Source organism: Lissotriton helveticus, chromosome 8, assembly GCF_964261635.1.
Source record: "Lissotriton helveticus chromosome 8, aLisHel1.1, whole genome shotgun sequence".
Taxonomy (NCBI): Eukaryota; Metazoa; Chordata; class Amphibia; order Caudata; family Salamandridae; genus Lissotriton; species Lissotriton helveticus.
The window spans coordinates 286,153,177-286,177,735 of record NC_136069.1 but is presented as its reverse complement, the minus strand read 5'-3'; the positions used below and the strand labels follow the sequence as shown (position 1 = coordinate 286,177,735).

Genomic DNA, 24,559 nt, shown 5'->3' with positions numbered 1-24,559 from the left:
TAAACCCGGAACTGTGCCGTGTCCAGACCGTTCCGATGAAGAGGGAGCTTCTGAGAGGGAATCAAGTGCGACTTAGGCACGTTGATGGAGTACCCCAGAAAATGCAGGAGGTCAGCCGTAGTCTGGAGGTGGGAGACGACTGCCTGGGGCGAGCCCACCTTCAACAACCAGTCATCGAGATAGGGGAAGACTGAAACCCCTGATCTGCGCAGATGAGCTGCAACCACCACCATCACCTTCGTGAACACCCAAGGGGGGCTGGTATGGCCAAAAGGGAGCAAGGTGAACTGAAAGTGTTTGTGGCCTATGGTGAACCGCAGGCAACGCCGGTGTGCCGGCAGGACGGGGATATGAAAAACTTCCTGCAAGTCCAACTCTACCATCCAGTCTTGCAGGTCCAAGGCATGCAAGATCTGAGCAAGTGTGAGCCTCTTGAACTTCTCCTTCCAGGGGCAGTGATTGATGTTCCGAAGGTCTTAGATAGGACGCAGGCCCTTGTCCTTCTTTGGAACCAGGAAGTAGTGGGAGTAACAACCACGACCTACTTCTGGCATCGGAACGCGCTCGATGGCCCCTTTGGCCAAGAGGACTGTAACTTCCTGCTGGAGAAGTACCAAGTGATCCCCCGACATGCGGTGGTACTGAGGTGGCCTGGCTGGAGGGGTGGTCTCAAAGGGGTGGGAGTAGCCTCTTGGGATAATCTGTAAAACCCACCTGTCCGTAGTGATGGTGCGCCAGTGGGAGAGGTAATGGCGAATCCTGCCGCCCACTGGTGTTTTGTGGGCCTGAAACACCAGTCTAGGAAGGTTTGGAGGCAATGGTGGCAGGGGAGGTGGTGGACTGACCTGCCCGCTGGCCCCATGACCCACCTCGGCGGGTCCCACGTCCACAACTGCACTTAAACTGTTGCTGCGCAGGCTTGTGGCCTTGAAACAAAACGTGTTTGGGCGCCCCTTCCTTGGCCACGATAGGAGCGAAAAGCAGACGCCGAAGGAGTTCACATGGCCGAGAGGCCCAAGGACTTGGCCGCAGCCCGGGAGTCCTTAAAGCGCTTCAACGCTGTATCTCCCTTGTCGCAAAAAAGGCGAGTGCCATCAAAAGGCATGTCCATCAGAGTGTTCTGGACCTCCCCTGAAAAGCCAGTGGTTCTCAGCCAGGCTTGACAGCGTAGCGCCACCGTCGTGGAAATCTCTCTGCCCAGTGAGTCGTTGGTGTTAAGGCCACAACGAATCGTGAACTTGACTGCATCTCTCCCTTCAGCAATAGCTTGGGAGAGCACCGTCTGGGCCTCCTCCGGACACTGAGGCAGCACCTGTGCCACCGTATCCCACGGAGTGGGAATAACGGCCCAAGAGGCATGTGGTGCTCACTGACCGCAGCCCTGAATTGGCGGAAGAAAAAATCTTCTTACCAAACTGCTCCAGTTTCTTGGATTCCCTGCCCTGAGGTGTGGAAGAGAATGCACTTGGGGACGCAGACGCTTGGACAACCAAGCTCTCAGGCGTAGGGTGTTGGCAGAGGAAAATGGGGCCGCATGGGCTGGGCGATGTCGTCGGGTCACATTCCTATCCACAGGAGCCCCTGTGTTAGGCGTGGACCAGGTGCCCAAAAGGACGTCTGAGAGTGCATAATTAAAGGGCAGCAGCGGCTCCACAGAAAAAGCCGCCGGCCGAAGCACTTCCGTCAGGAGGTTAGTCCGGACGGCCACTGTAGGGAGCTCGAGGTGGAGAGCCTCTGCTGTCCTACGCCACACCACTGAATAAGTACCACCCTCCTCCGAAGCCACGGTAGAAGGAGACAGTGCACCAGGTTCCAGTGACAAATCCAGATCACCGGCGTCCCCAAAATCCTCTGCCCAGTCCGGGTCTAACTGGCATTGAGCTGCGAGAGGGTCTTCAGACCCCTCCCAGTCCTCCCATTCCTCCATAACCTGCTGGGCAGGTGGGAAAGATGGAGGAGGATGGAGATAGGGATAAAAATTCCCCATCGGAGTCGATCGACACCGGTCCGGCAACATCTCCACGTCGGGGTGGAAGCCAGGGACGACATCGGCAGTGGGGCCAGCCGACACCAGTTGCGGTGCCGTAGACGTCGATGGAGGTTGTACGAGGTCAACCACCATCTGCTGGGATCTATGCATGGATCCATGGGAGTCTCGCAGCGCCGAGGCTGGAGCCAGCGATGACGTTGGGGACGGAGCCGCCGACGCAGACGGCGAGAACCCCCAGTAGGACCCTCGGGGCCCGAAGGCACGCCGGCGTGGCCCCCCGGGCCAAAGAGGTGGGCCATGGCAGACAGGAATTCCTGCCGCTGGGCCGGAGTAGCCGACAGGCAGGTAGGACAACGGCGACTGTGTAGGCTCTGCCAGAGCCGCGGGGGAGGCACCACCCGGACCTTGAGCGTGACAGGCTAGGTGAAGAGTGAAGTTGCTTCTTCGACTTCTAGTGCTTCGCCTTACCTGACCCAGAGTGCGAAGACGTCGTCACAAAATGGTGGCGGCTCCGCGACCAGTCCCTCGACCTCCCACGAGACCCGGACCTTGAACGGCACGGAGCCGACTCCCAGAGCCATGGCCCGGCAGTCGGGGCACAACTCGGAGTCGTGGTCGAGCCCCAGGCAGTAGAGACACTTGCGGTGCGGATCCGTCACCGACATCATGCGGGAGACAGTTAGTGCTGTCATCTCTAGACACGTGTTTCTGGATTTTATCCTTGATCAGTAGAGATTAAAAAAACGATTTTTATCTGGGGTTGCTGAGCAGGCTGCTGAGAGGTACGGAGACCTGTAAGAATTGTGGCAGCCTGCTCAGCCACCCTAGACGAAAATCGTTTTTTGATCTCTACTGATGACGGATAAAATCCAGAAACACATGTGCCTAGAGATGTACAGCACTAAACAGCACCAACTTTGGTGGAACACTCGAGCAAAATACCAAGGAAGCGCGCACTACAAACTGCATTTACCATAATGCTAAGGGGCGAACTGTGCTGGGAGGCCAGTAGTGTGCTCCCACCCTTTCTTATCATGCGGGGACAAACCGCTCAAGACTTACAACCGGGAATTCCACCACACCAGGAGGTAAAGACTCAAAAAGACAGAGACAAAAGTCCCCAAAAACTAATTAAAAAATTGACTGGGGGTGCCACTCTCTCCGGATCTGCATTTGCCGGCGCGGAAAAATAAAGAACTTGCATCAGCAGCGAGGGCGGTGTCTAAGTAGCTGCCGCAACGTCATTCTGGTGATCACGATGCCTACGACGGATGCTGAGCACACAACACCACCTTCCGACGCGCAGGGGTACTGCTGACGAAAACTTTGCGAATCCAGTCTGAGGTTAATTCTAAGGTAAGGAATCTATCACTAACATGTCTCTTTCAGATGTTTGCTTTTTCAGTTAAAGTCTGGGGTTTCTTGAATGTGAACTAAGCTCTTACTATAATACCTAACTATAATGTCACTTTAACCTTTGGTTTAGTTGCCAAGATACTGGAGGGACAGCTGTCTCTAGGAGAAAACTAAAACATGTGGGGAAGAAAGCAGTCGGAAAGAAACTCTCTAAGGAACCAGCATATGAAACATCATCAAGTCACAAGGAAACTAGCAAAAGGATAAAACAGAGTCTAAATAAAACAAATTAGATGGTTTCACTAACAGCAAGATTGGCAGCCATGATGGAAAGGAGCCTTTTAACCCTCTGGCAGGCACCACTGAGCGCCTGTAGCTCACAGAGGAACTTGGCATGCCCCTGGGATGTGATTAAGGGTCATAGCATGGCTGCTGATGGGATTTTGCACACTGCTCCTCATTTACAGTAGGTGGTCGGGGCGGATTGCTTTAAGGACTATGTGCGCTGCTCTCATTTAAACCACAGTGAGTAGCCTTTAAAGGGGTATCCTGGAGAGTGGTGATTTATAACCTCTGAAATCACTAGAGAGTTTGACATTCCAGTCCACGAGATGCCCAGAAAACGAATCAATTGTTTTCTTAGTTAAATTACTCTTAGAGGTCACACATCCATACAAATTAATATAAATGTTTTAAGGTTCACAGCGACAGAACTGAGATATAAGACGTGGCGTGCCTATAGCTAAACAGAGCATTGTAAAACCAGAACATGACAAGCAAATGCATATGTTTCTTTCCTTGCTCTTTGCCCAGCTGGGCACATTTACAAGACCGCTATGATGCAATAAGAGCACCCCTCTGTTCATCATGAGCAACAGTAAAACACTTTCACACAGACCATGATATACATCTACTCTTTTGCAATAAGGCAAAAACAAAGGAGTTGCATGCTACCCACACAGTGGGATTCTCTTTCAGGTCTCCTCGGGGATATGAGTCTAGACGTGTAACTACAAAACCATACAACACATTAGGCAATCAGCCTAGTCTAGATATAAGAAGGAAGGTAAAGTACAGCAAGACCCAATATAAAAGAACATCCCAGTAGTCTTACAATATCCAGGTTTCTTTACAGCACAAAATCCCAGTGTTTATAGAAATATGCAGTATGTACTGCCCATTAAAAAGATTTTTAGGCATCTACAAGATTATTTTTATAACTATAAATGCTGCTCTTCAAGCTACCAACCCATTATGAAGAGGATGTAAAAATTTCGAAGCATTAACACGCTGATTTAATCCTGGCAGAAGAATACTATATCTGCATGAAGAGTCGAACAAAGCTTCATAAATAAGCCCAAAAAGCTTTTTCAGTCATTGGATAATGTCCCAAAAGCAAAGGTCTACCTAAAAGTAAAATTCATAGCCCAAAGGTTTACATTATCGTCATGAGCACTGGTAATGATTTGTGTTAGCTCTACAGAGAATTACAATGAGACGCGCTGCTGCACTGACGGCGAGAACCCATCAGCTCAGGTTAACACCAGGTGAACAATTCTGGCATCTTCGACAGCATGCAGCATGAAAAGCAGTGCGAGATGCGCAAGGCCAAAATATGTTAAATTTTTCACGTACCTGTGCGGCAAACGCACCTGCACACAATGTAATTATACAAGTGCAAACTAAGAACACAGAGGACTTGATTTAGAATCAGCCATATTCCAAGTGCCGTAGGATATAATATTTGTATTAGGGCGAACAGAATACTCTTCATTTTCTGAAGGAGCATCCCACCATGGAAATTTAAAACCAGCCCCAAGTCTCTCATTCCAAGCTGGTCACTACTGTCAAAACAGAATTTTGCGGCAGAATGAGCATTACGAGTTGCGCACTAACTTTACTGCGATCTAAGGTATTCTACACAAACTTCACAAGTTAACATCTTAGTAAATTTGTGCGGGGTAAAATCTTAAGATTGTGAGTTTTGCACCTCGGAAATCCAAAAAACATGCAGCATTACCCCTTTTTAGGTCTCGCCCTGGAATAAGCATCCAAAGGATGCTTTCCAGGGACGGAGACGTATAGTCACCTGTCTGGAGGGAAGGACGGACGAGAAGGTGCACGCGCGCAGTCCAGGCTGGATTGGTGTGCGCGAACGCGCACGCCCAGCCCGGCGCCGTGCACGTCCCCTGCCACCGATTCCCTGAACACAGACATACACACATGCACATGCAGGCAGGAAGGCCCCCCTCCCCCCCACACACACAGGAGCGCACCTACACGCACGCACGCACACACACATAGATTACCGCCATACAAGCCCCCCGCTCGCTTTCACCGCTCCCGGGTTCCTTCCCGCTCTGGCTCCACAACCGGACTCCATGCGCCATGCTGACCAGGTGGGGCCGTTCTGTGGCACGGTCCGGAGCTCTGTCCAAAGTCCGGAGCTCTGTCCGGATCTCTTCTCTCCCTCCCCCCTCCCCCTTCCCCTTCACGACACTCACCGGGCTCTGCTGGCGGGGGCTACACGAGAGCTCCCGCTCCTCGGGGCTCTTTCCGCAGCACTTCTCTTTCCTCCCGGTGTGACTCCTCGGCTCTGGAGCTCTTCTCCGGGGCCGCGGGACAAAAGGCTACTCCTCTTCGCAGGCGGCTCCGGGGCTCTCCACAGCTCACGGGTGCCCCGGGCCGCGGGAGGACTTTTCCACTCCCTTCTCGGTTGCGCGAGGAGGCGGGACTTCCGGCACATAGGAGCCAATGGCTGCTCGCGCACTTTCCGAGACAGGGGCTGTGAACGCGCGCATCACCTTCGTGAGCGTGCTTTTCCTTTACTTTCTCTGCACTTCTAAGACTTTAATACATTATTTTTCAGCGCTTTACTGAAAATCTATGCAGTGCATTCCTCGTCCTCTTCTGGAAGATGTCCCAGTCTTACCCACCACCGGTTGCAGGAGGGGACAGTGGCCGTCTTTCCTCACTGGAGAAGCGTGACGCACATTTGGAACTGGGTCCAGCTGCAGCCCTGTGAGCTTTACCAAACGCATTCGGCCTTGCACCTTGAGAAACTGCTACAGTGTGCGCTCGTCGTCCCGTGGGAATTTCCTTCCCAAAAGGAGAAGAGAAACATTCGGCTGTGTCAGGATAAATACACTCATATGAGTAGAAGCCACGAGTTTGATCCGGAAAATGTGCTTTAAAATATAGAGGCATGACGTTCATGACAAAGGGATTCATTTGGGCAAACACGTCGTTATCGCTCACAGTAAACGATTGAACAAGAACAAGTCTTTTGTGGGCCTCCCTCCCACTCCTTCAATAAAATATTTTCTGGCGGGAGGCCGCCTAGGAACGGCCAGGGTCGAGAAAGGGTCCCCTTTGTAGCTATCGTCGGTGAGGCTGGTGCAGTGGTGCCAGGGCCCATGGGTGGGAACGGGCCACTGAACTTCAATTATAACCGACTGTTATTGTTCAACCTGTTTGAATGGGCTCACATTTACCGGCTCACATTATGGCCCATGGCATTGTACTCACTCGCGGCGCAATGTATAGCTTAGATACGTGTTTGACAGACATTTAGAACCCTCACCAGCATCTGACGCCCACCCCTGCAAGGGGCATCGCATCTTGCATGCTCTGAGAACATGAACTGCTGGCGGGAGAAAGTCAATGCGACAAACGAGTGAGGGCCCCAGGCCACTCAGGCCGGCGACACCCCCCCCCCGCCCCCTAACACTAATGGCTGAAATGGGGAGTCCTCACCCTCGCGGTAACGAGCGCCGCCCGGCATCCGAGGGCCTCGCGCACAGGCCCTGTCACCAGAACAATCAGAGACGGGGGAGGCTCGAGGACAGGATCTGCGCGAGGCTCGAGAGCGCGGCCACCGTCCGAAGGTTCTCCCCAGGTAAGAGCGGCCTATAGCTGCCATGGTTTCAGATTGCTTTTGTGTGACATTTTCATAATTTCAGTGTAATTATGAGTGGCATTCAACGACTACGTGTTACATTTTCTCACGAGCAAAATAAAGCAGCGAAGACGATGTAAACCTATAAATATCAGATGAATACATACGATTTCGTTCACAGTCCTATTTAGTATCACAAACACGCATTGGCAGACTATTAAAACAGCAATGAATGGCCAGCTTTTTTAGGGCTCGCTGGACGCATAAATGTTGAAAGGATTTGCTGAATACGTGTTCTGTAATCTGTAGCTGTAACAGGAAGACCTGGTCCTAGCAGTATGTTACCTATGTGCCCAGTCATCATTCATGAAACATTCGGTCCAACAGCTGAGCCCTTGTTTTGAAAGGGAGCTTTTGAAAAGACGACTGCTCTTAATAGGATCATTACCCTGCGTTGTCAATGTGAGCCTTAAATGTAACAAGTACTTCATTATACTGGGTACACTAATAGTTGTTCTGTTATTGTGATACTTTTTCCAGTCAATGCTATTACGACGTCCCGAAGGCCTCCCTACATACGTTTATTTGAAGGTGTCGGTTTTTGATGACAGTGCGAGGCCCAGCTATATTATCGTGTTGGTCAGTTACATTCTCTACAAAGCAGGTGAAAGCAATACCAACGCTTAGAACTTTCGAGTTGGGATAATTGCACTTTTGGTGCGCTATGTTGGTCTTTCCTAAAAAATAGTGCTGTAAACCAAGTTGATCGGAGCTGTGTTAAAGGCATTGCATTATTAAGAGATTTTGCCAGTGTCTGTATTTCACCCATTTTGATAATTTTAAAGGACTAAGAAACCTTCTGATTGAGGTTTAAGTTTTACACAGTCCAGACGAATATAACATTGTGATGCTTTTGAATCACATTTTTTTACTTACTTTTGGCTTCTTGCAGTTTTGTCCTATCGCTGAAGGTTGGTAGGTTGGGAAAGTAGTGTCTGAGGCGTCCTTTAAAGAAGCATTTGCAATGCAATAGGTCTCACTTTTGCTAAAGTTTAAACTATTAGCATTGTAAATGACAATGCCTTTTATTTATGTTTTAAAAACAAAAACATAAAGAAAAGGCATTGCCATAAGCTCAAACTTGTGTAAATGCGAGACCTATTGCATTGCAAATGCTTGTTGCTACCCGTTCTGAACAGTGGATCTTGTAAAGGGTAGACAGGAATGCACTGGGGCAAAAGTACTGAAGCAGCAGCTTTGACTTGCCACGGGAAATATTGCCTTCATGAAGGAACCTGCACATTAGTTTGGGAGTTATCACACTTGTACGGATACAACAAGTTAATTTCATCAGGTTGTATTCTCAGAACATGAAAAATGTTGCAAAGAGTGTGGAAAAAACACACCTTTCAACATCACGGTTATCATTCATACGCATTTATCATTCATCATTCATATAAGATACTTAATATTGGATTAATGGTTTATGGTTTATAGGACCAACTTTATTTTCTAAATATAGTCAAAATACTTAAGCCTACAGGAACGAATTGCTTAAAAAAAGTCAGTCAAGTGACCCAGTTAAATGTCCAGCCACATTAGTGTAGTTTGGCTTAAAGGCACACGTTTCTGCATTTAAAACAATTAGAGTCATATTAAGTATACAGAAGAATAAATTGGCCACAAATCTAAGACTATAAGGATGACTAAAGCTCACACACTAATGATTTAGAGAGAACACTATGTAAGAACTAGGCTTCATTGAACACAGGCTGAATGAGGATAGCGGAGTTTAAATTGTAAAATCTATCCATACTTTGTCTGATTAAGCACAACTGCCTCAAAATAACCGGTTTGTTGTTCTATACAGTTTCTTACGGCTAAAGCATCTCAGAATCAATATGTTCAATACAGAGACTGAGGAACGAGTAAGTCTAAAATACAACCACTGCTAACTCTAGAGCATTTAGAAGCACACAATGAACCAAGGCAAAAGTTCTTAGCCTGGGCTCATTGGACCCCCGAGGTCCACAACACCTACTCAAGGGGGTTGCAAATGTTGAGAAAATTACACCATTTTAGCATATTAATAACGTATATCTACATAAAAAGCACAAAGTAAAATTGAAAGTTACAAAATGCTTTATAAATGTGAAGGAATTTGAAATTGAAGCTAAAAATAAGTTGGTATCATTGGCTTGATTAGTGGGAGCAGTGCATGTACAGTATTAAACAATCTCGTATGTACAGTTGGTGGCCTCAACCAAAGCACTTCTATACCCCAACAATAGGAGACCATGCATTAGGAGGAAACAAGTAATAGGCTACAGTCTAGCATATTGCTTCATCTTTAAGAAATAGAACCAAATACTGAAATGCTTCAACATTCCCATTAAAACTATTTTTTTTTTTTGAGTATTAAATAAATTTTTGTATCTTTTTGTTTGTGAATGTAATAACATGGCGTACACAGTGTGTTTATTTGATGTATATTGGGTTTTTTTTGTGTGTTTTTAGGTTGAAATCGTAGAAATTGCTTGGGGTGGGGAGGGCATGGAAGCAACCAGTCCTGATTCTGTGGGGGCTAACAGTAGGCAAAATGTAAAGCACTGCTGAACTAACGGATTATTAGAGCGTGGTGGACAACGGCATCTGCCAAAAACTGGGAGATAACCCGCCCACCATATTTAGAATGTATATCAATGTAGACCCGTGTATACATTCTAAATTGGGAACATGGGAAATCCATCAGTTTTGGAGGATATCCTCTATCCCCCTTACTCTAAATAACCCCCCGATCCTGTATGACACATTTACAGACTGACAAGGCAAAGGTAACATGACAATGTTCAGTACATTAAAGGTAGAGAGGACAAACACAGTACATAAATACTTTCTTAAGGTTTAATATTTGAGGTGTAGACAAAGTATTCCTGATTTACGAAGCATCTCAACCAAAGTATTAGTACTACTTTAGGTCAATTTATTTCTAGCACTTCTCACATACCTACACTGAAACGTTAGTCTTTCTCTCCAACAGTGTACGCGTCAACCCATCCCTCCAAGCGTTCCTATAGCCTGTGGCTACACTGTACCCTGGAACATGTACATGACATTATGGGTTTTGAAACAACATTTGATAAGTGAATGAAGGGTTGCTCAACATCAGGCATCACAATAAAGCAAGTCAAATGCATCATGCACCAACAGAAGAGATCCCAAACATGGAAAATATATGGTCACAAGATGCTGTATTTCACATAACAGGACTTGGTCCTCCTCAAGAAACTGAATTTGTATTACAAAGTGAAAACGCATTTAAGTTTTAGAAAGTAATAAAAACGAAAGTTGGGAACACTGATCAATCCCCCATATAGGAACACTACTTGAAACAATCACTGGAGAACACCAACCGAGTAGGCCATGTTGAAGGTTAGACCACATTCAATACAAGCTTTTGCTGTCAAATAAAAATATCTTAACTATGATACATAGCTGCAATACAATTGACATGCTTTCCGAACTGTGACGCTAACAAGTATGAAACGCCACCAAAGCAATTGCAAGACCAACTATCACTTTAACACCACAAAACTGTTCAAAGGACATACTGTCTTTTGTTGTAAGGGAACGCTGGTCAGCTGCACCTACAAATACTTCATCATTAGTCTAAGTATTTACTCTTCGAGTCCTTCCAAACAGTAGCCTCAACTTGTTTGTTGGTGACCACTTTACAGTCCTCCAAACCACAACCTCTGAGGACTACAAACCTGTCATGCTTACAGGTGACTCAAGTCATCAGAAGAGGTTGGGGCCATCTATTTTAACAACTTCTCAATTCTGCACCAGTTCACGAGAAGAGCCAGTATATAACTTTTGCTAACAAACCTTGTGTTTAACTTCCTTTTGAAGCCTTTAACACAAACAATAGATTCAAAAACCCAATTATTCACTGCTCTGAAGTTCACCTTTATGTCCCATTTGACACTATCTCACAATCCATGTCACTAGTTTGTTAAAAGAGACAGAGGTGCAAGATAGTGCCTTGCTAGGACTTCAGTCTCTTCTTTGTGGTTGGGAACAAGCAGCGGGTCTTATCCTCTTTTCATTTATCTTATCATACAGTGACATATGGAGTGCCAAAGAGTTTTTTGCCTGAGTCCCATTCAGGTCCCATGGTTCAATTTTTACTGCTATGCAGATGAGATATAATTCAATTTGCATATTCATCAATTTGAAATTAATCATTTTCAGTAACAATCCAGAAGTGCCTTGCCGACAAACATTACTTGGAAGATCAATCACCATCTCATATGGAATTGCGACCAAACAGACATTCTCATGTTTGGAGGCTCTTTCTCCTAGTGCTTAATTAACATCAAGCCTGAAATCTTGGCATTTTGTATTTCAAACCTCAACTAGCATCACTGATTTCAACCTTTTTTTGGTGTAGCATAGTTAGAGGAAATTTCAGCACTTCACCATCTTTTTGGACAAAATCCATAACACAAGCTGTAATTACATCTAGACTTTACTAATCAAACACTGTTTATGTGGGGCTACCCGAATAAATGTTACAACATATGCAGACTATTTAAACCTTAAACCCAGGCCCGGAAAAATACCTGCTTCATTTGTTCTCATTTTGAGTAGTGTGTTTTAGCACAGCCTACTTTACATTTGCCTGCATTCACCGGTCTAGAATATTGATGGTTTCTTTTCGTACCGTCCAAAGAAAACAAGGAACATGCTGCCTTCATCTTTTGCACCATTCCAGATCATTGCAAATTATGTAAAGCCTTAAAAACCTATTTTTTTAAACCTCTGGTGATGTTTAGATGCTACTGACTTCTGTTGAGCAATCCTGCAACTCCAAGCATCATGGTGGGGTCATAGTGTGCTGTACAAGTTTAGCTTCATTCTTTCAAAGCACTGAAAACTATAGGCTCAATGACCGCAAAGAAGGATAGTAGTGTCTCTGTCTCTAGAGACCAGTGTGAGGTAGTGGAGTGCTGGTTCCTAGCACAATCAGTTCATTGCAGCTTTGCTTATATGAAGTCACTGGGAATCCTCTGTGGAAAACAACCCCATTTAATGACTGTTGCACAGCTAAAACTATATGGGGCCAATCACAAACGGCATTTTGTATAAAGTTTAGACTACAACAGTACTACTAAACATACTGCAAAACGCTATTCTCAAACCTACTTGAGGGGTTTTCTGCCTCCACTGCCCCTAGTTTGTTTGTGCCGAGATCTCCACCTGCCCGCAGACATCTCTGCACATGTACGCCTACTTTTTAGCACTAAATGTTGGAGCAACAGAGAGGAGTGGCTGGAAAAGGAGGAATGCTTACTAATAATGGGGAAGGCTTAACCCCTTGGCCGAGGCGGTAATTCCACCGCGGCACTTGTGGGGGAGGGGGGTGGGGTCACGCGGCGCCGCCATGCTTGTGACAGAACCACTCCGTCACGAGCCACGGGCTCACTGTGCTTATGACGGAGTGGTTCCGTCACGGCTCACCCACTCACTAATTCGCCCACACAGGCAGGGAATGAGTGCCACGTGGGCAGAGCGGCCGCGGCGTGATGGAACCAATCTGTCATGAGCACAGCGCGCCCGTGGCTCGTGACGGAGTGGTTCCGTCACTAGCACGGAACGAGTTAAGGGAGGAGTAAGGAGGCATTAAGGGAAGGTTAAGAATGGACATGCACCCATCCACAAAAGGGTAAGCCCATTCCTATTCACAAAACGCCCTCGAGTTACTACAGTCAAAAACGACCCAAAACAGTTGTAAATATTCTCCAGCTTAGGTAAGTCCAGCAACACCCATGGCCTCTCACAGGTAATGCAACACCCTTCTCATAGAAAATAATGGAGCCTGGGACATAGAATAACACCCCTTGAAAATAATGTTAAAATTAATTAAATCTTTTAAACTGTTTAAATATATATATTTAATTTAATGATCAAAGTAAAGCAAACATTAAGGTGTTAAAAAATATTTGATTACCCTTTTTTTTAATTTAAAATAAATGTAAGATTTATATTTATTAAAAAATTACTGTGATTAAGTCTATATACAACTTAGTTTTAAATTCATGTTTTTTATTTAGGTGTTTTTAATTAAACTACAGAATAAAGAATCTTGTTTTAAATTTAATATATTCAAAATAATTACATTTTTAATTTAAAATTAAGTTAGTAATGCTGTAATATTTTATATTATTCTACCTGTAAACTAAATATATAAAATTAACATCAATATTTAACTTAAAAACATTAAACTTTCCCCTATTCTTTACCATGCTGAGAGCTCGGCCCGACCGTGGAGTTCTCCACCAAATTTTCAGAACAAAAGCCACTACTAGTATAACTCTATAGTTGTGTTTAACTTTTTGACTGACTCCATCCCTTATTTCAGGGGGTGCAGACATGTAAGTCTGCACTTTTGAGTAACTTCACATTTGCAGTGGTGAATTGCCCAAAGTAGTGAAGTTACTCACAAGTGTAACAGTAAATGTATGTGTGTACATTTACTTATGTGTAAGTTTACCTTTGTGAATGGGCCCTTACTGTATGACCAGGTCATGTTTCCTTGGCTATACTCCTTTGACTTGTCATATGCATGACTATTGTGTTAAAACATGTTCCTTGCTATATTTGAAACTCAAAAAAAAGAGGCAAGTGCAAAACTGAAAAAGATGGCAAAAATTGTTTAACATCTGAATAAGTGTTAAACACAGTATTCATAAAACAACGAAAACAATCTATATTAGAGGAAAATAAATGTGCTTGTAATGAAAAGATTAAATCCATTTACCTGTATGGAAGAATCAGGAGTATTCAAACCAAATACATCCCTGCGTTTCACTGTGAGGAGGTCAAGATCCCGAGCATCATCTTCATCGTCGTCATCTAATAGCTGCAGGGATACTAACTTGTTATGAGTGGTATCATCTGTAGAACGATCAAGTGACTCTTCTTCAGAGTCATCCTCTAGCCCTTCGCTCTCTTCATCACTGGATGGACTGGCAAAGGCTGCCTCAGACAGTCCACCTTGTGTCTGGTCTGCAGCCTTCAAGTTTAAGCGTGCTCTAAATTCCTCCATCTCATCATCACTGACTGAAGAGATTTCTTTACTTTGATTGGTCATCTGCACAGCTTTGCCTTTTTCTGCTTGATCTGCAGTTGAACGCTGAGCCTGGGCTTTCTGAAGAAATCTCACCCGCGGTGCAATTGCAAGACCAAGGGAACTGTGTTTTAAGGGAGAGGAAGGATAAAAAAAAGTGAAAATCAATACTTTCTTACTATAGAGCTACAGGCCACATGGTGCTTTAGAAAGGAACTGCACCAACGAATCAGCAGTAATTACTGTGATATGTTTTTATTGTTTTTAACTACCCACCACACGATCTGTGAGCATTGTTCTTATAGTGTAACCAAAGATACCGCAAAATAAAGTACACCAAATATGAGATCATAATTTAAAGGAACATAAACAATTCAAATACTAACCATCTTCACTCTGGACAGCCAGCCACTAAAGCTCTACAAATACAACTCATCACACAACATCTAAAGGGAGACCTTTACTTATTTGCACAGTATGAAAAAGGAAGAAACAACAGTGTTGTCATTATGAGGTATCTCAAACATCACTAACATATGTCTATACATTTCCAGGCTGAAGTGGGTGGTTCAGTTTGTGACTGGAACTTCCAGCAAGACTGCCAACCTCTTCAATGCACATCTACCTGCTTTCTTGACTTAGGTGTGGCATATCTGATGTTTGAAATAAAGTTCCTGAAATTGATGGCTTATTCTATGGCTGTACAAGGCATTACTCATAAGAGAGTGCTGCGTGTGTGGACTGTCTGAATGTGTTTCATTTCTGTGTCTGGTTAAGTGTAGTACTGAGACTTTGAAGAATGTTGCTGTTCTCTGCAAGCCTGAAGGTGGCATTGTTGTTGAAAAGTCCCAGTGTATATTGTATTTTGATTTGTACGTAGGTGCTCTTTGACTGAGTAGGTGGATGCGCTGAATTCCTGAGGTACCCGCCAGTCCATGAAAGTCTGTGGTAGTCTTTAAGAGTTGCAGACATCACTTCACAGCCCAAGGTGCTCAAACCTCAGAACTTCCGCTGCATGGCCTGCTGAGTTCCAAGGGTACCCGATATATAAACAGGAAATATTTAGGTAAATCTGAGCCACTTAAGTTAGCCTCGAATACTCAGCCAGAACCCACCATTTCCAGAAGGATTGTGGACCAGACTTCCAGGTGCATCTGCAGAAAAGGTGGTGTCAAGATTTGAGATGTGAGGACCACCAGGAACAGCAAAAAAAGCAGAAATCTGCTCATAAATTCAACTACCTAACCTCAACCCACATTCTCATGCCTATTGTCAGACAAGGGAAACAAGGCTTCTAAGTTACATCCAGGAGGAATTATGGATTTCTTGCAGACACCAACAAATAAGAGGTTTGCAATGCAATAAACGTGGCCTGCTGCCATGTGTTTAATGAAAAAGTGGCTTCATTGCCGAGCGCAAAGGAAAGAGTTATCTAGGAAATGGAAAATATAAGCAAGATAAATTTGATAAGGGTAGGAGCGCTTTAAAGGCCAAACAAATAGGCCCATTAAAACATTGTTCCTGCATTACTTCAGCCCAACTATGACGTGAACTCATTTACTACAGAATTACATTCATGTTAGATCTAGAACTGCTCTCTCAAAAGATCATAGCCAAATCCTTGAGACGAAGTGAAATCATGCTAGTCAATGTGCTGGCCCTTCACATCCTCCTTCCTAGTTTACTGCCTTGCGCCCTTCACTCACCCAATTTGTTAACCAAATATTTTTCCGACAATGCATTAGCTCGTGGTACTAATATAGTACACACAATCAGGACAATTTGCTTAATTAGTGCATTTTGGCTCCTTATGCAGTTGCCATTTTTTTTAAATTATTTACACCATTCTGTTTCTGTTCGCTCAATGCATACCCTCGTGGCCACTGCACTCCCTAAGCACAAGCACTAGTCAATTTGTGGACAGCAGCAGGAATCGACTCAACGCAGGCTCTGCTGTCCTGAAATCCATTTATAATATAAAAGACAATCCTGTGTGCAAAGCTTCCACTAGGGCAAGAAGATTTGTTTTTCAGGGGGGAGTAGTAAAAGATGGATGTAAGTTTGCTTAATGTTCACTTGGACTTTCATGTGCTTCGCTAATTTGGTTCCCTATACTACCATAAGCTATGGCGCCAGCAACTAAGGTATTTATTCGGTGACAGAGTGTAGGGCAATTACTGATGAGGACTAACCATGCACCAGGCCACCATGGGCATCCCTGGTAATGTCCTCTGCCACTTGCAGAGCTCAGATAGTACTGTGTGCGGATTGGAAGCTTTATTGGGATTCTTTTTAGGTTTCGCCTGGCGTTTACTGCGCAAGCAGTATCGCGGAGGCGAAAAACGTTTGTAAACAATTATGGGGCTTCGTTCCGCCTCTCTGTCCCATTGGCTAGCTCCATAAATGGAGGCTAGCAATTGGAACAGAGATGCGTCACTCATTCCCCGAGCAGATTCGTGGGCGTTCCCACGATTTTTACTCATCCCGCCCATTTTCGTGCGTCATTGCGGCGGTGGGCGGATGTTATTTTTTTTTTTCTCGTCCTGTTTTGGTCAGTTTCAAAGTGTCCTTTGCAGGAGTGGGCTGCAAGATTGAAGTTGCCAGGATGCGGTGGGCTGCGCGATTTCTTTCCTCGCAGGTAAGCGGCGTTTTAAAATATTTATTTTTATCTGGTTTTCGCCCCCCCCTCCCACTGTCCGTGTGCCCGTTCCCGCCCCCCTCCCCCCTCCCGCTGTCCGTGTGCCCGTTCCCCCGTTCCCGCACCCCCCTCTGGTATGTGTTGCGTGGTTGGTGTGAAGCGGTATGCTGTGATATGGTATGTGCATTTATTCCGCGTCTAGTCTACCATGTTGCGTCTGTTGCTCCACTGGTAGACGGTGGCCACCAGCTTCCCTCTGATAGCCGCTTTGTTGGATAGTTTGCAAGTTTTAATCTCTGGGCATGCTCCCTTCCGCTCTGCATTTACAGACCTCTTCTTCATAGCTGCCGACTGGCCCTTGCCATAGGAAACACATTCAGTTATTGCTCGTTTTTAGTGAACAGGCGTTGCATTTTGGGACTTGTAGTTTTGCTTTCACCACTGCTTGTGTTGGTTCAAAACACCAGCATGCAAAGTGCTTTTTTGGATAAAAAACAGGGACTCGCTGAAGATACCATTCGATACACGGCTAATTGGCACACATGCCACCCTAGCAACGTTTCTCCTGATGCAAATATTGTATTTATATGGCCACTGCACCCCTTGATCGCTTTAGAATACTGTGGTTCGACCTTAAAAAAGAATGCCTAGAAACAATGACGAGTACGGTGTGCTTTTAGGGAAATTTGCCACTGCTCGTTTGACCTGAAATGGACCCAGTAACGAATAGTTTTCTTACCTGTCGGTGTAGTTTTGCAGCTTGAAGATCTTTCTGGATTCACTATGCTGTGCATTATTCCGCGGTCTTGTGGTTGGGTCCGGATTCGTAGTCTTTTCTTTGTTTTTTTTTTTTTTTTTCTCTTTGCCCAGGTGGGCGTCGGCGTCACACCCCCTTTGGGTGTATTTCCGGTGACGTCGGCATGCTTCCTGCGGAAGCTCCCACTCTTGGGCGCCATCTTCGGGTTCTTTTTTTCCGTGTTTCTTTCGTTTCCGAAGTAATGGCAATGTTCTTCTTAGTTTGTATTTACCGCTTTGTATTTTCAAAGTCTATTCTTTAGTTAACCACCTCTTCTCTCTCCAGCCTCATCTTTCTGGCGGAGGTGGGTGGGTTCGCTAGTGAATCCAGAAAGATCTTCAAGCTGCAAAACTACACCGACAGGTAAGAAAACTATTCGTTTTGCAGCGTGAATCTTTCTGGATTCACTATGCTGTGCATAGATTTTGTAGCGGTTTCTCATCTCTGTGGCGGCTGGGTGGAAGATGAGCGTTGGGTGTTGAATATGTGCTGTAGCACCTTCTGTCCCACTTGAGCTTCCTTGTTCATTTGTATGTCCACACAGTAGTGCTTCGTGAACGTGTGCACCGAAGCCCATGTTGCCGCCAGGCATATGTCCTCTATGGGTGTGTTAGCCAGGAAGGCTATTGTAGCGCCCTTCTTCCTGGTGGAGTGGGCACGTGTCCCCTCAGCCAGTTCCTGTCCTGCCCGTTTGTGGCAGAGTTGGATTGTTTGTGCGATCCATCGTGCAATGGTCCTTTTGGTTACTGCTTTGCCCATGAAGCTGTTTGCGAAGGACACAAAAAACTGTTTCGTTTTCCTGTGCCCCTTTGTCCTTTCAATGTAGTGCATGACTGCCCTTCTGGCGTCCAGGGTGTGCAGAGCTCTCTCTGCGCTGGTTGTGGGTTTTTGGAAAAAACTCGGTATCTGTATAGACTGGTTCATGTGAAAATTGGATACCACCTTCGGCATGAAGTGTGGGTCAGTCCTCATCACAACTCTATCGTTGTGTATTTGTATGTATGGTTCTTGTAGCGTCAGCGCTTGAAGCTCGCTTACTCTGCGTAAGGACGTTATCGCAACCAGGAAGGCTGTTTTCATAGTTAGCATCTTTAGGGAGGCCTTGTGAAGTGGTTCAAAGGGCTCTTTCATGAGTTCCGTTAGGACTGTGTTCAAGTTCCATGCAGGTGGCGGCACCCGCTTGGGTGGTGCGATCCTTTTCGCTCCTTCTAGGAATCTCTTCACCACCTGTGATGTGAAGAAGCTCCTGCACGTTTCTCCCCTTGTGTAGGCTACTATCGCTGCCAAGTGAACTCTTAACGAGGATGAGCTAAGGTTCTTCTCCAGTAAGTGCGTCAGGTACCTTAGCACTGTGGAGTCCCTCTTCATCTTATTGTGGAGTCTTTCCTGTCTGCACCATATTGTGAATCTTTTCCATTTCGCAACGTAGCACTTTCGAGTGCTGGGCCTTCGTGCCTCCCGAAGTACCCTCAGGGTGCTTTCTGGTAGTCTCAAATGTGCGAACTCTATGTCCTCAGGAGCCACGCTACTAGGCTCATGCTCTCTGGCTCTGGATGCAGTACCTCTCCGTTCTGCATGGACAGTAGATCTTTCCTCCTGCTGAATCTGTGGGGTGCACACTGTGTCATCTCCATGATCTGCGAGTACCAGGTCTGCCTCGCCCACTGCGGTGCGACCAGTATCAGTGTCATGTTGCTCGCTCTGCACTTGCTCAGTACTCTGTGCATCAGTGGTATCGGGGGAAAGGCGTAGGCAAATGTCCTTGACCAATCTATCCATAGGGCATTCCCCAGTGTCCCCTCCTCGGGCTGCCTGGATGCGAAGTTTTGGCATTTTGCATTCTGGCGTGTGGCAAACAGGTCCACCGATGGTGTCCCCCACCTGTCGAACAGGTATCTTGTCTCCTGAGCATTGAGCTCCCACTCGTGGGATGCCGATGTCTGCCTGCTGAGCCAATCGGCTTGTATGTTGTCCTTCCCTGGTAGGTGTATGGCTAGCAGGTCTATCTTGAGAGGGATGGCCCATCTCCATATCTCCTGCGCCAGCGTTGAAAGCGGTGCGGACTGTGTGCCCCCCTGCTTGTTGATGTAGAACATCGCAGTGGTGTTGTCTGTTTGTATCAATACCCTGTGCTTGTACAGTCTTGTTTGAAAGGCCTTCAGTGCAAGGAAGATTGTCTTCAATTCTAAGTAATTGATGTGCTTTGTGGCATCCGTCGGTGTCCACAGTCCCCTCACCTTGAGCTCCTCCATGTGAGCGCCCCATCCCTTCAGGGATGCGTCTGTGGTGATGGTCACTGTTGGCGTTGGGGGCGTTAGAGGCTTTCCCCTTGCTATGTTCTCCATGGTCCACCATGTCATCTCCTTCTGCACTGCGTGCGTTACAACCACTAGATCCTCCCAACTGCCTGTAGCTTGTGACCATTGCTCCTGTAGCCATTCTTGAATGGGTCTCATGTGGAGTCGTACATTCGGTACCAGGTGGATGCATGATGCCATCATCCCCATGATCTTGCTCGCCGTCCTCACTGTCCGAGCTTGTCCCTTCCGGTAGAGGCGAGTTTCCTTCACCAGCGCCCTCGCCCTCTTCTCGCTGGGGAACACCTTGCCCTGTAAGGTGTTGATCTGTGCTCCCAGGAAGATCTTCACTTGTTCCGGCTCCATTGATGATTTCTTCCAATGGATGGAGAACCCCAGGTTTATGAGCGTGCTGGTCACTGTATGTGCGTGCAGCTTGCATTTCTGGTATGAGTTTGCTTTCACCAGCCAGTCGTCCAGGTAAGGGTATACATGTATTCCCTGCCTTCTTAGGTGCGCTGCGACTGCTGCGAGGCACTTTGTGAAAACTCTTGGTGCCGATTTTAGACCGAAGGCCAGTGTCGTGAACTGGTCGTGGCTTTCTCCGACGGTGAACCTGAGCATGTGCTTGTGCTTCCTGTTCATTGGGATGTGCAGGTATGCGTCTTTGAGGTCTATAGTGACCATGAAGTCCCCGGTCTGCAACTGTGGGAGCACCTCTTGCAGGGAGGTCATTTTGAATTTTTGCGTTCTTATGAATTTGTTCACGAACCGTAAATCGAGAATGGGCCTCATTGTCTCGTCTACTTTTGGTACCAGGAAGTATGTTGAGTATACTCCTGTGTTTCTTTCCTTGAAGGGTACCCTTTCTATGGCCTGCTTCTGCAGGAGTTCTTTTGCTTCTTCCTGAAGGCACTGCAGCTGCTTGCTTGCTAGCGGCTTTCTTCTTGGTTTTCTGTTTGTTGGCCTCGCCTCCAACTCTATGCAGTATCCGAATTGGATAATGTTGAGGATCCATTTGTCTGATGTGATTCCTCTCCACTCCTGGAGGTGGAATCTTAATCTTCCTCCCACTGGTGTCCTGTGGTCGTAGGTGTCTAGTTTGTCTTGACCCATCTGTACGTGCTGCCCCCTGGGATCTTTTTTGTGGGTGGGCACACGGATTTTTTTGAAGTCACTTGGAGGTGGGCTGCTGGCCCCCTCTTCTATTTTGTCCCCGTCCATTTCTCCCTCGAAAGGACTGGCCTCTTTGTTGGTACTGCCAGGGCTGTTTCTGATGGCCCTGCTGACCCTGCGAGTCTGCCTGGTGCGTTTGCTGGAAAGCCTGGTGTGATGTACCTGGCTGGTTTCCGCCTCTTCCGCCGGGCCTCCGTGACGGGGTGCCCCTCTTGTTCCCTCTGAACTGCAATGCTCCCATGGATCTTGCTGTTTCGTTATCCTTCTTAAGTTGGCTGAGTTGCTCATCAACTGTTTGTCCGAAAAGCGTACTGCCGTTGAATGGTGTGTTCAGGATGCTGTGTTGCACCTCCGGTTTGAAACCGGATATCCTGAGCCAGGCGTGTCTCCTTTCCGTGACGCCCATCATCATGAGCCTGCTGGCGGTGTCTGCCCCATCCAGGGCCGTCTTAAGGCAAGAATTTGCAGCATTCTTCCCCTCTTCAATTAGCTTTTCGGCTTTCTGCTTGGCATCCTGGGGCAAGTCCTTCACCAACTGCCCCAGTCCCTCCATGATTTGGTACATGTGTCTGTTTACCAGGGCGTTGGAATTAGCCATGCGCCAGTGGGTCGCGGCATTCCGTTCGATCCTTCTGCCCACCAGATCCATCCTTTTGCTCTCTTTATCCGGTGGCGGGCCCGAGGTAGTGGGTACGTTAGCCCTCCTCCTTGCTGTGGCCGTGATAATGGAGTCTGCGGAGACCGTGCCCTGAATGTAGGCCGGGTCCTTTGCGGCATGCTTGTACTTCTTCTCAGTTCTGGGAGTTACTGCCTTGCATGTTGCGGGCTCCCTGAAAGCTTCCTTCCCCTGAGCCAAGACGCTCTCGAGCATCGGGAGGAACTGGCTCCTCGTTTGTGTTGGGAGCAATGTTTCCAGAAGGAAGTCTGCTTTCTGCTTCTCTTCGTCGAGCTTGAGCTTGAAAGCTGCTGCGGCAGATTGTATCACCGCGTTGTAGGCCCCGATGTCGTCCGGCGGCGAGGGCCTCGAGGGGTAGGTGTCGACCACCTCCTCCGGGCTGTCGGTGTCGACATCGATGTAATCTACCTCCTGAAGGTCATAGGGCGCCGACTCTGTGTCTGTCCTGCCCTCATCTTCCTCCCCATAGCTGTAGCTCTCGTGGGGATTCTCGTACTCCTCCTGGTCGTCGAACACCTCGACGTCCTGGTCTTGCTCGGTGACTTCGGCGACCTCTTCTTCTTCCTCCTCGACCGCCTCCAGCACTGGTGGCTTGGTCTTGTGAGGGATCGTGAAGGCCTTCATCCTTGCGTCGAAATCTTTTTTCCGCTGCATGAAGTTCTCCATTTCTGCCTCGAGGCGCCTTCTTTTCTTTTCCATCTCGGCCGCGTGTTCCGCGTCGGATGGTTCCGCCGCTCTCTTCGACGGATGGCTCGTCGCCGTGCCTCTCGGAGTCGAAGTTTTCGACGTCGAACCGGATATCGGGTCTCTGGTCGTCGTCGACAGTTTCGGGTCTTTCTCCCTCGTCGATCGATCCTTTTCGGGGACGATTTTCGACGTCTTCTGCTGATCAGCAGCTCTCGGCGCCGGGGACTCCTTCTCTGAGGATCCGCTGGGCCTGGGAGTAGTCGCGGACGCCGCCTTTTTTGGCGTCGGCGCTTTCGGGGTCTTGCCCTCGATTTTTCGAGACTCAGAGTCTCTCGGGTTCTTGGGGGCCGAAGAGTCTCCTACCTTGTCAGAAGTCTTCGTGTAATCGGTCTCTACGACCGTGTAGCTGTCGTCTTCGGCGGCAGCGTTGTCTTCTTCCTCGGAGGACATCCCCAGCTCGTAGAGCGACGGGGTCGGGGCCTTCCCCTGCAGGGCGGCGTGTGCTACCCTCTGCCTCTCTCTCACACGAAGGGTCTTCGGGGTGAAGGCGGAACAGGCGTTGCAGTCTCCGCTTTCGTGGTCCACCGGTAGGCAAAGGTTGCATACCGGGTGCTGGTCCTTCTGCGCGTACTTGTGGTGGCAGTTACGGCAGAACTTGAACGGCGTGTTGTCCATCCTCGAGCGTCCAGGGCCTCTCTGGTCGCGTGTTCGTCGACGGTCGTCGAAGATCTGGATGGAAAACGCCTTATCTTTGCTTGTCTTTCGTCGGTGAAGTCCCCTGGAGTCTTCAGATGACTTCTCCTCGTCTTTTCTGTATTTTCTTTCTTCTTTCTCCAAAAATGTCTGGAGCCCAAACGGGAACGATCCAGACCCGACCGCGGAAAAAAAGAATCTGAAGATGGCGCCCAAGAGTGGGAGCTTCCGCAGGAAGCATGCCGACGTCACCGGAAATACACCCAAAGGGGGTGTGACGCCGACGCCCACCTGGGCAAAGAGAAAAAAAAAAAAAAAACAAAGAAAAGACTACGAATCCGGACCCAACCACAAGACCGCGGAATAATGCACAGCATAGTGAATCCAGAAAGATTCACGCTGCAAAACTTATTTTGCATTGGGAGGCTGGCGGCGGGGTCACAGAGACTTCCAATCCCCAAACGAGAAAGGTGAGGTCACGCGCTAGTGGTAAGGTCCCAGTAGTTCATTTTTACATGGCTTTCACTTTTTAGAGGTGTAGGAATGAATATGCAAATCACGTTCAAGTGTTCTATAAACTGGTGTTTTAAAAAAATATTCTTGAAAAGTAATTACATCATTTACGCTTTGTGGCTCTTGCACGTGTGATCGCTTTGAAACGATATAACCTAGGTGCACCTAAGGAATGTAAATCAGTTTTAGGTACCCCGTGGCGGATGCCCTAATTAACATGGCTTCCCATATTCAACCCATTTCCGTATCTAATGCCATCAGCACCATATGGCATGGGCTTCTCCAGAATCGGGCACAAATGCTGCCTTAAATTGCCCATCCAATAAGCTGGCCCCTTGGGGAGGAGGCCTGTGGTGCATCGCCAGCTCTGAAGAGAGCCTCGCATAATCACCTCATTGAGACGACAAAGGCACTCCCTGGCATCGAAGCTCAAACCTAGGGGGTGGCCCCCGCCTGAGCCGTCTCCAGCTGATGCGCAGGCCGGGCCTCCGAGGGGGCAGGGCCGCACGCATCAGCAACGGAGAGCTCCGGCTCAAATTAAGCACTGTAAAGGGGCCAGAAGGACCCAGCGGGGGCGGATTCTGAGTCTTAGTGGGACATAAAATCACCTATAATGTTCACACTAGCTGCGCGCGGAGACAATGCAGGCCTCGGAGCACTTGAAAGCAGCCTCCCCGGGGAGGGGTGGAAGTGACTTAGACCTCAGA

At 47.4% G+C, this 24,559-nt stretch overlaps 1 protein-coding gene across 1 annotated transcript in view; it reads right to left on the bottom strand.

The window, feature by feature from the left end:
• Positions 1–24,559, bottom strand: part of DDX10 (DEAD-box helicase 10) — an 835,384-nt gene that overhangs the window by 554,447 nt on the left and 256,378 nt on the right. The window contains exon 13 of the mRNA XM_078657055.1: positions 14,068–14,500. Within this exon, the coding sequence (XP_078513181.1) occupies positions 14,068–14,500 (433 nt within the window). The remainder of the gene's footprint in view (positions 1–14,067; positions 14,501–24,559) is intronic.